This window comes from Schistocerca cancellata, chromosome 7 (assembly GCF_023864275.1).
Source record: "Schistocerca cancellata isolate TAMUIC-IGC-003103 chromosome 7, iqSchCanc2.1, whole genome shotgun sequence".
Classification (NCBI taxonomy): Eukaryota; Metazoa; Arthropoda; class Insecta; order Orthoptera; family Acrididae; genus Schistocerca; species Schistocerca cancellata.
In genome coordinates this window covers 159,480,151-159,494,610 of record NC_064632.1, presented here as the reverse complement: position 1 = coordinate 159,494,610, position 14,460 = coordinate 159,480,151, and the positions used below count along the sequence as shown (strand labels likewise).

At 43.4% G+C, this 14,460-nt stretch overlaps 1 protein-coding gene across 1 annotated transcript in view; it reads left to right on the top strand.

Moving 5' to 3' along the window:
- The window catches only part of LOC126092682 (uncharacterized), a 68,968-nt gene extending 54,901 nt beyond the window's left edge, over nt 1–14,067 (top strand). The window contains exon 4 of the mRNA XM_049908404.1: nt 13,946–14,067. Coding sequence (XP_049764361.1) covers nt 13,946–14,067 — 122 coding nt within the window. The remainder of the gene's footprint in view (nt 1–13,945) is intronic.
- Nucleotides 14,068–14,460: the final 393 nt, after the last annotated feature.

The window sequence follows — 14,460 nt, the reverse complement described above, 5'->3', positions numbered from 1 at the left end:
ACAACTTCATACGGGACAGTGACGCTACTCCCTTTTTTTAATTTTTTTTTAAATTTTCATTTTGTTCGCTTTTGTTCGTTGCATCTGCTCGGGGCGGACGTCGTAAGATATCCATTTAAGTTCGTTGTTGATCTGTTAACTCAGTTTTTTTTCTTTTTTTTTATTACAGAGGGCACATTACCCTCTGACCGAACACGCTGAGCTACCGTGCCGGCTACTTCGCTAAACAAACATCGTACCTGCTGTATCTAATCAAATTGTGTTACGTGTTGCTGAAAACCTTAATCGTAGATATGTTACTAATTTAAATTTAATTATAACAAATTGCACCAATGCGTTTTGGGTGGATCTTTAGTGTCTCGCTGTCTTCAAATACTCTTACTCTCATAAGACGGAAGTTACAATAATTCTTTTGCCGCGAATATGATGTTCCTCATTATTTTATTGGAACGAATCACACACTTAACAACGGGTTTTCAGTGATTTTCGATTTGCTGGTGCTCAGAAACAGCATATATACATACAGGCTTGAAACGAATGCCAATATGGCGCCTCACAACTCTGTACTGAAGGGAGACGGCGTGCTTGTGACGTAGGTGGCGTTGTGCTATCTCATTGGTCAACGCTCAGACGCGGGCTCAGAATATCTGACACGCCAGATACTGCTCTGCACGTTCGGAAAGACTCCCGAGCGTGCTATTCCACGCTATGACGTCAGAAACTCGGCACGCTCAACGCTCAACGTTCGGAGGCACGGTCCGTGTGCCGACGGGTTTACGTCTGGTTGGACGCCCGTGTTACCTCCAGTCCTAGAGATAAAGTTCTTTCTGGATTTCAGTCAGCAATCTACAGCATGATGATCGTGTAGTGGACAACAGGGATCATTGGTGTGCTTTGCCCTCTCTGCATCGGCAGTGACGGAATGTGGAAGGACTTGTCGACTACAGTTGGATTCTTGCATAGCGACTGTCTCAATGACTGCAGTGACAGCCTGCTTGGTGTCTGTAGATACATTCCACGCACACGAGGCGTAATCTGCAGCGGAAACTCTCAATGCAAGAGCAGAAGTTGTGAGGCTGTGAGGTTTAGCTCCCCAGGTGATGTCTGTTAGCTTCCTCAAAATATTGACCCTTGCATTGATATTCTGCCTGGTATTATGGGAATGTTTCTTGAAGGACAGTGTACGGTCAAGAGTAATTCGCATACACACAAGTGTTGCGCAACGTTGAAGCCTTTTGTCTTGCCACGTGACGTCCAGTTCCTACCGAGCTTCTCCGTTGTCACATCAATATTCAAGAAAGGAAATAGGAGTAGCCGATTGAATTACAGACTCATATCACTGACATCAATTTGCAGTAGGATTTTGGAACATATACTGTACTCTAACATCATGAATTACCTTGAAGAAAATGACTTATTAATACGTAACCAACACAGATTCAGAAAATATCGTTCTTGTGCAACACAGCTAGCTCGTTATTCCCATGAAGTAATGAGTGCTGTCGACAAGGGATCTCAGATCGATTCCATGTTCCTAGATTTCCAGAAGGCTTTTGATACCGTTTCTCACAAGCGACTATTAACCAAATTGCGTGCATATGGACTATCGTCCCAGTTGTGTGGCTGGATTCGTGATTTCCTCTTGGAGAGTGGCAATTGTCACTAAACCAAAAAAAGTGCGAGGTCATCCACATGGGTATTAAAAGAAATCCGATAAATTTTGGGTATACGATAAATCGCACACATCTAAGAGCTGTGAATTCGACTAAATACCTAGGAATTACAATTACGAGCAACTTAAATTCGAAAGACCACATAGATAATATTGTGGGGAAGGCGAAACAAAGATTGCGCTTTGTTGGCAGAACACTTAGAAGATGCGACATACCCACTAAAGAGACAGCCTACATTATTGTCCGGCCTCTGGTGGAATGTTGCTGCGCGGTATGGGATCGTTACCAGGTAGGATTGACGGAGGACATCGAAAAAGTGCAAAGAAGGGCAACTCGTTTCTTGTTATCGCGCAATAGGGGTGAGAGTGTCACTGATATGATATGATACGCGAGTTGGGGTGGCAGTCACTGAAGCAAAGGCGGTTATCTTTGCGGCGAGATCTATTTACGAAATTTCAATCACCAACTTTCTTCTTCCGAATGCGAAAATATTTTGTTGTCACCCACCCAGAGCTCTAACGGAAAGATTTAGGTGTTCCTTTTTCCCACGCGCCTTTCGAAAGTGGAATGATAGAGTAGTAGTATGGAAATGGTTCGATGAACCCTCTGCCAGGCACTTACGTGTGAATTGCAGAGTAGCCATGTAGATGTAGATGTAAATGTTCCTTAAGTAAAATGCGCCCGCCTTCGTGTTTTTGGGATTTAGCCTTAGATGATAATCTAATAAAAACGATTGTATAATAATTCTTATTACCTGACACTTTAAAAATTGCAATGAAAGTCATTGATCTTATGATAGTACTACAATGAATAAAACCTAATATCACAACAAGGAAATAGAAAAAAGAAAACTACTTTCTGCCCTACAAGACCACTTCTGACACCATAGCCAGTCATTCAACCATTAGTACTATTATAGAAATGGTTCACCAGCGAGACGACGCATATCATCATGAAACCCCCACAATATTTCATCGGCGCAGCTGACCGATATCTAAGTGAATAGTGCAGTCTGCTCGTCTTATTCCGAAATTTATTGAAAGTATTCACTTCTTTCACCATCTCCTCCCCGTACGGGTATAGGAAGACCTGAATTAGTTTCATAAAGTTCGGAATAAGAGCGGGCTGCTGTCGACCCATGCGTGCTTATTAGACAGGCATGAAAGGGAGGCTTCATTTGTAGCTCATCAGTGTGTCCGTCGAACGTGAACATGTCGCTCATCTGTGCCGATAAAATATTGTGGGGATTTCAAAACGACATCTTGACGTCTCGCCAACCATTTCTATGACTAGTCCCTCGGGAATGCCCAAGCAACTCATGTTGGTACTTCTGCTTCGTCGGCAAACTTCTCTTTGTGTTCGTTTATTAGGTTAATCGTTTTCTTGCGCAAGAAACACATCTAAACAACAGAATGTTGCTTCTGCTGCTGGACTTGCCCTTAAACTACCCCAGCCAATAGGCATTGTCTGCCGGATTCTTTGGGTGTAGGGCAGCACGTCAGTAGCGTTTCCACTGTGGCAGTTGATTCCACGACACTACAGCTTCTTGCAATCCACACTTTCTGACTACAACATTCTGAAATTGGAAACATTTCACTAAATACAAATTAACATTATCACTGGCCGTATCGTTTTTTATAGTCAAGAATTACATTTTCTGGAGACTGTGAGAAACTGCAAAGTGCAGTGTGCTTTCGATGATTTTCTAGTCAATTAGCTCTACCAAAAAAAAAAAAAAATCACTTGTACATAGCTTCAATCTGGGTAGACACTCCAGTGGTAGTGTAAGAATTCCAATGGCAACCACTTTGCTAAACGTAGATTACCGACGATATTTCCAAACATTGGTCGTCCACAACACCAAAACGTCTTTAAAAATCTCATGGAGTCTTCTGTATCTTAAGGGAGGGGTGCTGATGGTTTCTGGCCGCCACAGAATAAGAAATGATGAGTTCCTCGACCTCTGTCGCTGTCCATTAATTTACTGTTTTCACAACTAGTTACAATAGCTTCCCTTACGCAATATTTACACAATAAGAAGAAACGAAATAACCATTTGACTGTGACGTTAAATGTAATTGATATAAAATACAATAAAGCATACCAATTTTAAAGTAGTGCGAATAATTAAATAATTCCCACAAGGACGAAAACACGTTGCTCTTTGCTTAATTAACTGTTGCAATACCTAAAAAACAGCAGCCCTTTAACTGACTAATGTAATTTAAAAAGTGCTGCAGAATCTGTGGCAACTCTTAATGTTCAAGTGCCAGTAAGAGTGACGATACGGAGAAAATAATTATCTCATCTAAAATGTATTCAGCAGCGCAGCAAGGTGGGCGAATATACATGTCAGTCAGCCACTGAATAATAATGGATTATTACGGCAATGCAGAGCATCACTAATAAAGCTGTTGCTGTGACATTTATTCCTGGAGTTGTTTAATGCATGACTTACGATATACATTGCAATTAGGGAGATTAGGATAATTCATGCAGGGAGATGTTGAACAACCATTCCTGCTTGTTGCTACGCTAGTCTCTTTAGCTTTTTGCTGTTTGTCTGTCTACATCAGGGGTGACACTTTCATGCCGAATCTGGCTGCAAGTTTCCTTTCACTTGACTCTTGAGGTTTGATGCACCTTTCCTTTCCCTGATGTCCATTTCTTATGAGCAAACACTTCTCTCTCCGCCGCTGGCTATGGCCTATAGCACTCGTAACTTCTGAAAATCGTTGTCAATCGGATGCCCCAGTTAGCAGAGTGGTCAGCACGATAGAACGTCAATCCAAAGGGCCCGGGTTCTATTCACGGTTGGGGCGGAGATTTTCTCCGCTCAGGGACTAGGTGTTGTGTTGTCCTAATTTTCATCATTTCATCCCCATCGACGCGGAAGTCGCCGACGTGGCGTCAAAGCGAAAGACTTGCACCTGGTGAACGGTCAACCTGACGGGAGACCCTAGTCCCACGACATTTACATTTTTTTTAATCTTATCTTGCACTATTTAAATTGTAATGTTTTCTAGTCTATTTATATTTTATAGCATTTTATAATAATTGAATTTAGGTTAATGTCGGAGAATGGCTGTGCTGATTGTCTCGAGGAATATTTGACTAATCGAACCCAGTACTTTATACTGGACGACAAATGTTCCACAGAAAAGAAAGTAAAGTAGGGCATGTCCCAAGTGGATACCCTCGGTGTAGCGTCATTCCCCGATGGATGTCTACCGGTGTTTGTCCTTCGACAACCAAGAAAAGATTAAGAGGACGTTGGTCCATTTTGGAAGCATGTCGTAATAATGTCGACATAGTCCAAGTCCCCACATTTTCTGCACAAATGTTGAGGAGACTCGAATGCCACCTGACTCCGTTGCCTATATGTCGGTGTTTGTACAGCGGTAAACCAAGACATTACGGCCACAGCTCACCGCGACGTTGGATGCCGTCTGTTGGCGTTGCAGGCACGTGAAGCAGTCATAAAAATGTGTAGACGGAGCAGACTCGGAATGACCATTTACTGCTTCTTCTTGAAGTACCAGTCGAAACAAAGCAAAACAAAAAAGAAAATATGGTTGAAATGGCTCTAAACACTATGGAACTTAACATCTGAGGTCATCAGTCCCCTTGACTTAGAACTACTTCTACATCTACATCTACATCTACATACATACTCCGCAATCACCATACGGTGCGTGGCGGAGGGTACCTCGTTCCACAACTAGCACCTTCTCTCCCTGTTCCACTCCCAAACAGAATGAGGGAAAAATGACTGCCTATATGCCTCTGTACGCGCCCTAATCTCTCTTATCTTTGTGGTCTTTCCACGAAATGTAAGTTGGCGGCAGTAAAACTGTACTGCAGTCAGCCTCAAATGCTAGTTCTCTAAATTTCCTCAGTAGCGATTCACGAAAAGAACGCCTCTTTTCCTCTTGAGACTCCCACCCGAGTTCCTGAAGCACTTCCGTAACACTCGCGTGATGATCAAACCTACCAGTAACAAATCTAGCAGCCCGCCTCTGAATTGCTTCTATGTCCTCCATCAATCTGACCTGATAGGGATCCCAAACGCTAGAACAGTACTCAAGAATAGGTCGCACCAGCGTTCTATACGCGGTCTCATTTACAGATGAACCACATCTTCCCAAAATTCTACCAATGAACCGAAGACGAACATCCGCCTTCCCCACACCTGCCATTATATGCTTGTCCCACTTCATTTCGCACTACAACGCCCAAATATGTGACTGTGTCAAGCGCTACACTACTAATGGAGTATTCAAACATTACAGGATTCTTTTTCCCATTTATCTGCATTAATTTACATTTATCTATATTTAGAGTTAGCTGCCATTCTTTACACCAATCACAAATCCTGTCCAAGTCATCTTGTATCCTCCTACAATCACTCAACGACGACACCTTTCCGTACACCACAGCATCATCAGCAAACAGCCGCACATTGCTATCCACCCTATCCAAAAGATCATTTATGTAGATAGAAAACAACAGCGGACCTACCACACTTCCGTGGGGCACTCCAGATGATACCCTCACCTCCGATGAACACTTACCATCGAGGACAACGTACTGGGTTCTATTACTTAAGAAGTCTTCGAGCCACTCACATACTTGGGAACCAATCCCATATCCTCGTACCTTAGTTAGGAGTCTGCAGTGGGGCACCGAATCAAACGCTTTCCGGAAGTCAAGGAATATGGCATCCGTCTGATACTCTTCATTCATGGTTTGCAACATATCATGTGAAAAAAGGGTGAGTTGCGTTTCGCAGGAGCGATGCTTTCTAAAGCCGTGCTGATGCATGGACAGCAACTTCTCTGTCTCAAGGAAATTCATTATATTCGAACTGAGAATATGTTCGAGAATCCATCAACAAACCGATGTTACGGATATTGGTCGGTAATTTTGAGGGTCCGTCCGTCTACCCTTCTTATATACAGACGTCACCTGCGCTTTTATCCAGTCGCCCGGGACTTAACGTTTGGGAAAGAGATCCGCGATAAATGCAAGCTAAGTAAGTAGCCAATGCAGTAGAGTACTCTCTGTAAAACCGAATTCGAATCCCATCAGGAGCTGGAGATTTAATTATTTTCAACCCATTCAGCTGCTTCACAACCCCAGGGATGTCTATCACTATGTCCTCCATACGGGAATCTGTACGAGACTCAAACGGCGGTATGTTTGTACGATCCTCCTGCGTGAAAGATTTCTCAAATGCTAAATTTAAAATTTCAGCTTTCTTTTTACTGTCTTCCGTTGCCAGGCCAGACTGATCAGTGAGTGACTGGATGGAAGCTTTCGACCCGCTTATCGATTTTACATAAGACCAGAATTTCCTTGGGTTTTCAGCAAGATCTTTTGCTAAGGTATGACGGTGGTAGTGGTTGTATGCTTCGAGCATCGCTCTTTTTACAGCAGTACGAATCTCTACTAACTTTTTCCTGTCCTCATTCTCCCGATCTCTCTTGTACCGCGAGTGCAACTGCTTTTGCTTCCTGAGCATTCTCCGAATTGCGCTGTTAAACCACGGTGGGTCTTTTCCGTCCGCAACCCAATTTTTCGGCACATATTTGTCCAATGCGTGATTTACGATGTGTTTAAAATTTACCCATAATTCTTCCACGTCCATCGTACCGGAAGTAAATGAACTCGATTCATTTACTAAAACCTAACTAACCCAAGGACATCACACATATCCACGCCCGAGGCAGGATTCGAACCTGCGACCGTAGCAGCAGCGCAGTTCCGGACTGAATCGCCTAGAACCGCTCGGCCACAGCGGCCGGCTAACAAAAATGGAAAACTATATACATGTATAGTGTTTAAGTGGTGTTGTGTTAGACAGTGATGGCTATGTTTCATTACTAGAGCGGCCACGCCCGCCATATGTAACGTACTGGCTGTGGTGCTCGTGTTCGGTGGCTGGCCTGTTGACCTCAGCGTGACACTGCCGTGGAATCCGGCTGACTCGGCGCCCTGCTTGCCGCCTGACCTTCACTGCCGACCGCGGCACGCCCTCGCTCTCTGCCCACGCGTCTTGTGAGTCGACACTGCACACTACCTGCTCTGCTTGACAGCAGCGAGCTCAAAGCACATACTACCCTGGTCAAAACTCTCACCTATCCTCAGACTCCTCGTCGGTAACTACTACACATCCATTCATATTTAACGACATCCTCTATACTTTATATCGGCCCCTTTTAATATTTTGTAGACCGGTATCTCCGAGCGATTCTGCATCGTGCATTTTCATGCAGGACGATGGGCTGCTGTTCCATGAAATGTCGCCGCTTTCGGCTGAGCGCTGGACGAAGGTGGCGTTGCAAGTACCGGGTGATCAAAATGTCAGTGTAAATTTGAAAACTTAATAAACCACGGAATAATGTAGATAGAGAGGTAAAAATTGACACACGTGCTTGCAATGACATGAAGTTTTATTACAACAAAAAAACAACAAAGTTCACAAAATGTCCGACAGATGGCGCTGCACAGCAATACTGCTACCGTGACGGGTGAGAGGCAGTGTCTCCAAATTTGGAATGGGCTCTGCAAACACGATACTTTCGAGATGGCCCCATAACCAGAAATCTTACGAATTGAGATCCGGTGAACGAGCATGCTATGCAACTGTACCATTTCATCACATACATCGACCAGGGAAGACACGATTGAGATGCACCCGGATGTTGAGGTCGAAGTGTGTTGGAGCACTATCATGTAGCAGCCACATAACCCTTCGAATCATCAATGGCAAAGTCACCGGCAAGAACCCTGTTAGGCAACGTGGAAAGGAGACTGGTCCCAAAATACTATCGCCAGTTATCCTGGCCCACACATTCCGGCTGCACCGATACTGATGATTCGCTGTAGCCATAGCACCCTCTAGGAGGAAACCATGTATACAAAATGTAAATGTCGCGTGACTTGGGCCTCCCGTCGGGGAGACTGTTCGCCAGGCGCAGGTCTTTCGATTTGACGCCACTTAGGCGACTTGCTCGTCGATGGGGATGAAACGATGATCATTAGGGCAACACAACATCCAATCCCCGAGCGGAGAAAATCTCCGACCCAGCCGGAAATCGAACCTGGGCCCTTAGGATTGACACTCTGTCGCGCTGACCACACAGATACCGGGAGCGGACACCATGCATACTGTAACAGCGCGTATTAGACCACAGTCTCTGTAACAAAGTTGTTGTTGTTGTGGTCTTCAGTCCTCAGACCGGTTTGATGCAGCTCTCCATGAACTCTATCCTGTGCAAGATTCTTTATCTCCCAGTACCTACTGTAACCTACATCCTTCTGAATCTGCTTGGTGTATTCATCTCTTGGTCTCTCTCTACGATTTTTACCCTCCACGCTGCCCTCCAGTACTAAATTGGTAATCCCTTGATGCCTCAGATCATGTTCTACCAACCGATCCCATCTTCTGGTCAAGTTGTGCCACAAACTTCTCTTCTCCCCAATCCCTGCCCGCATCTCGTGGTCGTGCTGTAGCGTTCTCGCTTCCCACGCCCGGGTTCCCGGGATCGATTCCCGGCGGGGTCAGGGATTTCCTCTGCCTCGTGATGGCTGGGTGTTGTGTACTGTCCTTAGGTTAGTTAGGTTTAAGTAGTTCTAAGTTCTAGGGGACTGATGACCATAGATGTTAAGTCCCATAGTGCTCAGAGCCATTTGAACCATTTTTTTCCCCAATCCTATTCAACACCTCCTCATTAGTTATGTGTTCTACCCATCTAATCTTCAGCATTCTTCTGTAGTACCATATTTCGAAAGCTTCTATACTCTTCTTGTCTAAACTATTTATCGCCCATGTTTCACTTCCATACATGGCTACACTCCATACAAATACTTTCAGAAACGACTTCCTGACACTTAAATCTATAGTCGATGTTAACAAATTTCTCTTCTTGAGAAACGCTTTCCTTCCCATTGCCAGTCTACATTTTATATCCTCTCTATTTCGACCATGATCAGTTATTTTGCTCCCCAAATAGCAAAACTCCTTTACTACTTTAAGTGCCTCATTTCCCAATCTAATACCCTCAACATCACCCGACTTAATTCGACTACATTCCATTATCCTCGTTTTGCTTTTGTTGATGTTGATCTTATATCTTCCCTTCAAGACACTATCCATTCCGTTCAACTGCTCTTCCAAGTCCTTTGCTGTCTCTGACAGAATTACAATGTCATCGGCGAACCTCAAAGCTTTATTTCTTCTCCATGGATTTTAATACCTACTCCGAATTTTTCTTTTGTTTCCTTCACTGCTTGCTCAATATACAGATTGAATAACATCGGGAGAGGCTACAACCCTGTCTCACTCCCTTCCCAAACAATGCTTCCCTTTCATGCCCCTCAACTCTTATAACTGCCATTTGGTTTCTATACAAATTGTAAATAACCTTTCGCTACCTTTATTTTACCCCTGCCACCTTTAGAATTTGAAAGAGAATATTCCAGTCAACATTGTCAAAAGCTTTATCTAAGTCTACAAATGCTAGAAAAGTAGGTTTGCCTTTCCTTAATTTAGCTTCTAAGATAAGCCGTAGGGTCAGTATTGCCTCACGTGTTCCAATATTTCTACGGAATCTAAACTGATCTTCCCCAAGGTCGGCTTCTACTAGTTTTTCCATTCGTGTGTAAAGAATTCGCGTTAGTATTTTGTAACACCCCCCCATGAACCATGGACCTTGCCGTTGGTGGGGAGGCTTGCGTGCCTCAGCGATACAGATGGCCGTACCGTAGGTGCAACCACAACGGAGGGGTATCTGTTGAGAGGCCAGACAAACATGTGGTTCCTGAAGAGGGGCAGCAGCCTTTTCAGTAGTTGCAGGGGCAACAGTCTGGATGATTGACTGATCTGGCCTTGTAACATTTACCAAAACGGCCTTGCTGTGCTGGTACTGCGAACGGCTGAAAGCAAGGGGAAACTACAGCCGTAATTTTTCCCGAGGACATGCAGCTCTACTGTATGATTAAATGATGATGGCGTCCTCTTGGGTAAAATATTCCGGAGGTAAAATAGTCCCCCATTCGGATCTCCGGGCGGGGACTACTCAAGAGGACGTCGTTATCAGGAGAAAGAAAACTGGCGTTCTACGGATCGGAGCGTGGAATGTCAGATCCCTTAATCGGGCAGGTAGGTTAGAAAATTTAAAAAGGGAGATGGATAGGTTAAAGTTAGATATAGTGGGAATTAGTGAAGTTCGTTGGCAGGAGGAACAAGACTTTTGGTCAGGTGATTACAGGGTTATAAATACAAAATCAAATAGGGGTAATGCAGGAGTAGGTTTAATAATGAATAAAAAATAGGAGTGCGGGTTAGCTACTACAAACAGCATAGTGAACGCATTATTGTGGCCAAGATAGACACAAAGCCCATGCCTACTACAGTAGTACAAGTTTATATGCCAACTAGCTCTGCAGATGATGAAGAAATAGATGAAATGTATGACGAGATAAAAGAAATTATTCAGGTAGTGAAGGGAGACGAAAATTTAATAGTGATGGGTGACTGGAATTCGTCAGTAGGAAAAGGGAGAGAAGGAAACATAGTAGGTGAATATGGATTGGGGGGAAGGAATGAAAGAGGAAGCCACCTTGTAGAATTTTGCACAGAGCATAACTTAATCATAGCTAACACTTGGTTCAAGAATCATGAAAGGAGGCTGTATACATGGAAGAAGCCTGGAGATACTGACAGGTTTCAGATAGATTATATAATGGTAAGACAGAGATTTAGGAACCAGGTATTAAATTGTAAGACATTTCCTGGGGCAGATGTAGATTCTGACCACAATCTATTGGTTATGAACTGCAGATTGAAACTGAAGAAACTGCAAAAAGGTGGGAATTTAAGGAGATGGGACCTGGATAAACTGAAAGAACCAGAGGTTGTAGAGAGTTTCAGGGAGAGCATTAGGGAACAATTGACAGGAATGGGGGAAAGAAATACAGTAGAAGAAGAATGGGTAGCTCTGAGGGATGTAGTGGTGAAGGCAGCAGACGATCAAGTAGGTAAAAAGACGTGGGCTAATAGAAATCCTTGGGTAACAGAAGAAATATTGAATTTAATTGATGAAAGGAGAAAATATAAAAATGCAGTAAATGAAGCAGGCAAAAAGGAATATAAACGTCTCAAAAATGAAATCGACAGGAAGTGCAAAATGGCTAAGCAGGGATGGCTAGAGGACAAATGTAAGGATGTAGAGGCTTGTCTCACTAGGGGTAAGATAGATACTGCGTACAGGAAAATTAAAGAGACCTTTGGAGAGAAGAGAACCACTTGTATGAATATCAAGAGCTCAGATGGCAACCCAGTTCTAAGCAAAGAAGGGAAAGCAGAAACGTGGAAGGAGTATATAGAGGGTTTATACAAGGGCGATGTACTTGAGGACAATATTATGGAAATGGAAGAGGATGTAGATGAAGATGAAATGGGAGATAAGATACTGCGTGAAGAGTTTGACAGAGCACTGAAAGACCTGAGTCAAAACAAGGCCCCGGGAGTAGACAACATTCCGTTAGAACTACTGATGGCCTCAGGAGAGCCAGTCATGACAAAACTCTACCATCTGGTGAGCAAGATGTATGAGACAGGCGAAATACCCTCAGACTTTAAGAAGAATATAATAATTCCAATCCCAAAGAAAGCAGGTGTTGACAGATGTGAAAGTTACCGAACTATCAGTTTAATAAGTCACAGCTGCAAAATACTAACGCGAATTCTTTACAGACGAATGGAAAAAGGTAGAAGCCGACCTCGGGGAAGATCAGTTTGGATTCCGTAGAAATGTTGGAACACGTGAGGCAATACTGACCTTACGACTTATCTTGGAAGAAAGATTAAGAAAAGGCAAACCTACGTTTCTAGCATTTGTAGACTTAGAGAAAGCTTTTGACAATGTTGACTGGAATACTCTCTTTCAAATTCTGAAGGTGTCAGGGGTAAAATACAGGGAGCGAAAGGCTATTTACAATTTGTACAGAAACCAGATGGCAGTTATAAGAGTCGAGGGGCATGAAAGGGAAGCAGTGGTTGGGAAAGGAGTGAGACAGGGTTGTAGCCTCTCCCCGATGTTATTCAATCTGTATATTGAGCAAGCAGTGAAGGAAACAAAAGAAAAATTCGGAGTAGGTATTAAAATTCATGGAGAAGAAGTAAAAACTTTGAGGTTCGCCGATGACATTGTAATTCTGTCAGAGACAGCAAAGGACTTGGAAGAGCAGTTGAACGGAATGTACAGTATCTTGAAAGGAGGATATAAGATGAACATCAACAAAAGCAAAACGAGGATAATGGAATGTAGTCAAATTAAGTCGGGTGATGCTGAGGGAATTAGATTAGGAAATGAGACACTTAAAGTAGTAAAGGAGTTTTGCTATTTAGGGAGTAAAATAACCGATGATGGTCGAAGTAGAGAGGATATAAAATGTAGACTGGCAATGGCAAGGAAAGCGTTTCTCAAGAAGAGAAATTTTTTAACATCGAATATAGATTTAGGTGTCAGGAAGTCATTTCTGAAAGTATTTGTATGGAGTGTAGCCATGTATGGAAGTGAGACATGGACGATAACTAGTTTGGACAAGAAGAGAATAGAAGCTTTCGAAATGTGGTGCTACAGAAGAATGCTGAAGATAAGGTGGGTAGATCACGTAACTAATGAGGAGGTATTGAATAGGATTGGGGAGAAGAGAAGTTTGTGGCACAACTTGACTAGAAGAAGGGATCGGTTGGTAGGACATGTTCTGAGGCATCGAGGGATCACAAATTTAGCATTGGAGGGCAGCGTGGAGGGTAAAAATCGTAGAGGGAGACCAAGAGATCAATACACTAAGCAGATTCAGAAGGATGTAGGTTGCAGTAGGTACTGGGAGATGAAGAAGCTTGCACAGGATAGAGTAGCATGGAGAGCTGCATCAAACCAGTCTCAGGACTGAAGACCACAACAACAACAACATTTTGTAACAAAGTATGAGTGAATAAATCGTCTTTAGCATGGAAACCATACATTTCCGGATATGTTCATTAGACCTTTTTTTCCGTACCCTCTCATCGATCAATTCCTAAAGTTTGTAGACAGTGGAAAAAATCACCTCGTATAATCACATTATCTCCTCGAGCTGAATATCCTTTAAATGCAACTCCAAACAAATTACTTCTGCTTAGTGCGGTACACCAAAGTGCCGCCAACACAGTGTTTTTGTGCCTAACGTCATGGCATGTGTTTGCTTGTGTGCGTCAGAGCTGCCGGCTCGCGTCGTGACGGGCAGGACGGAGTACCAGGACGGCGTCAGCGCGACGGGCGCGCGCATCATGAACGAGAAGCTGCTCTACCCGGAGGAGAAGCGCGGCAAGAAACACTGAGCTCACAAAGCGCCAGGTAGGGCTCTGCATAGCGTTAGTAACATCGTGCTCATAGCGTCATTTGCATTCTCAAACACAGTACACGTGTGGACAAAACATGAAACCTGACAACTATAACAATTAAAATTTCACTGAAAATTTGTTGAAAAAGGAATTAGCGCTTTGTGCCAAGTCCTACCGCACGTCATTTTCGCTTTATTTTCCTGTATTTTCATTTTATTGACTTAACTGTCTCCCGGCCCCAATGTTTTTACGAGAGAGGATAGGAAAGTACCACATCATAATTTCTTTCTCCTCTGGTGTTGCAGCTGGAATATTGTATCTTTACGACGAAATACACTCATGCTCATAAATTAAGGATAGTGCTGATACATGATGAAATAAAGCTCTGCT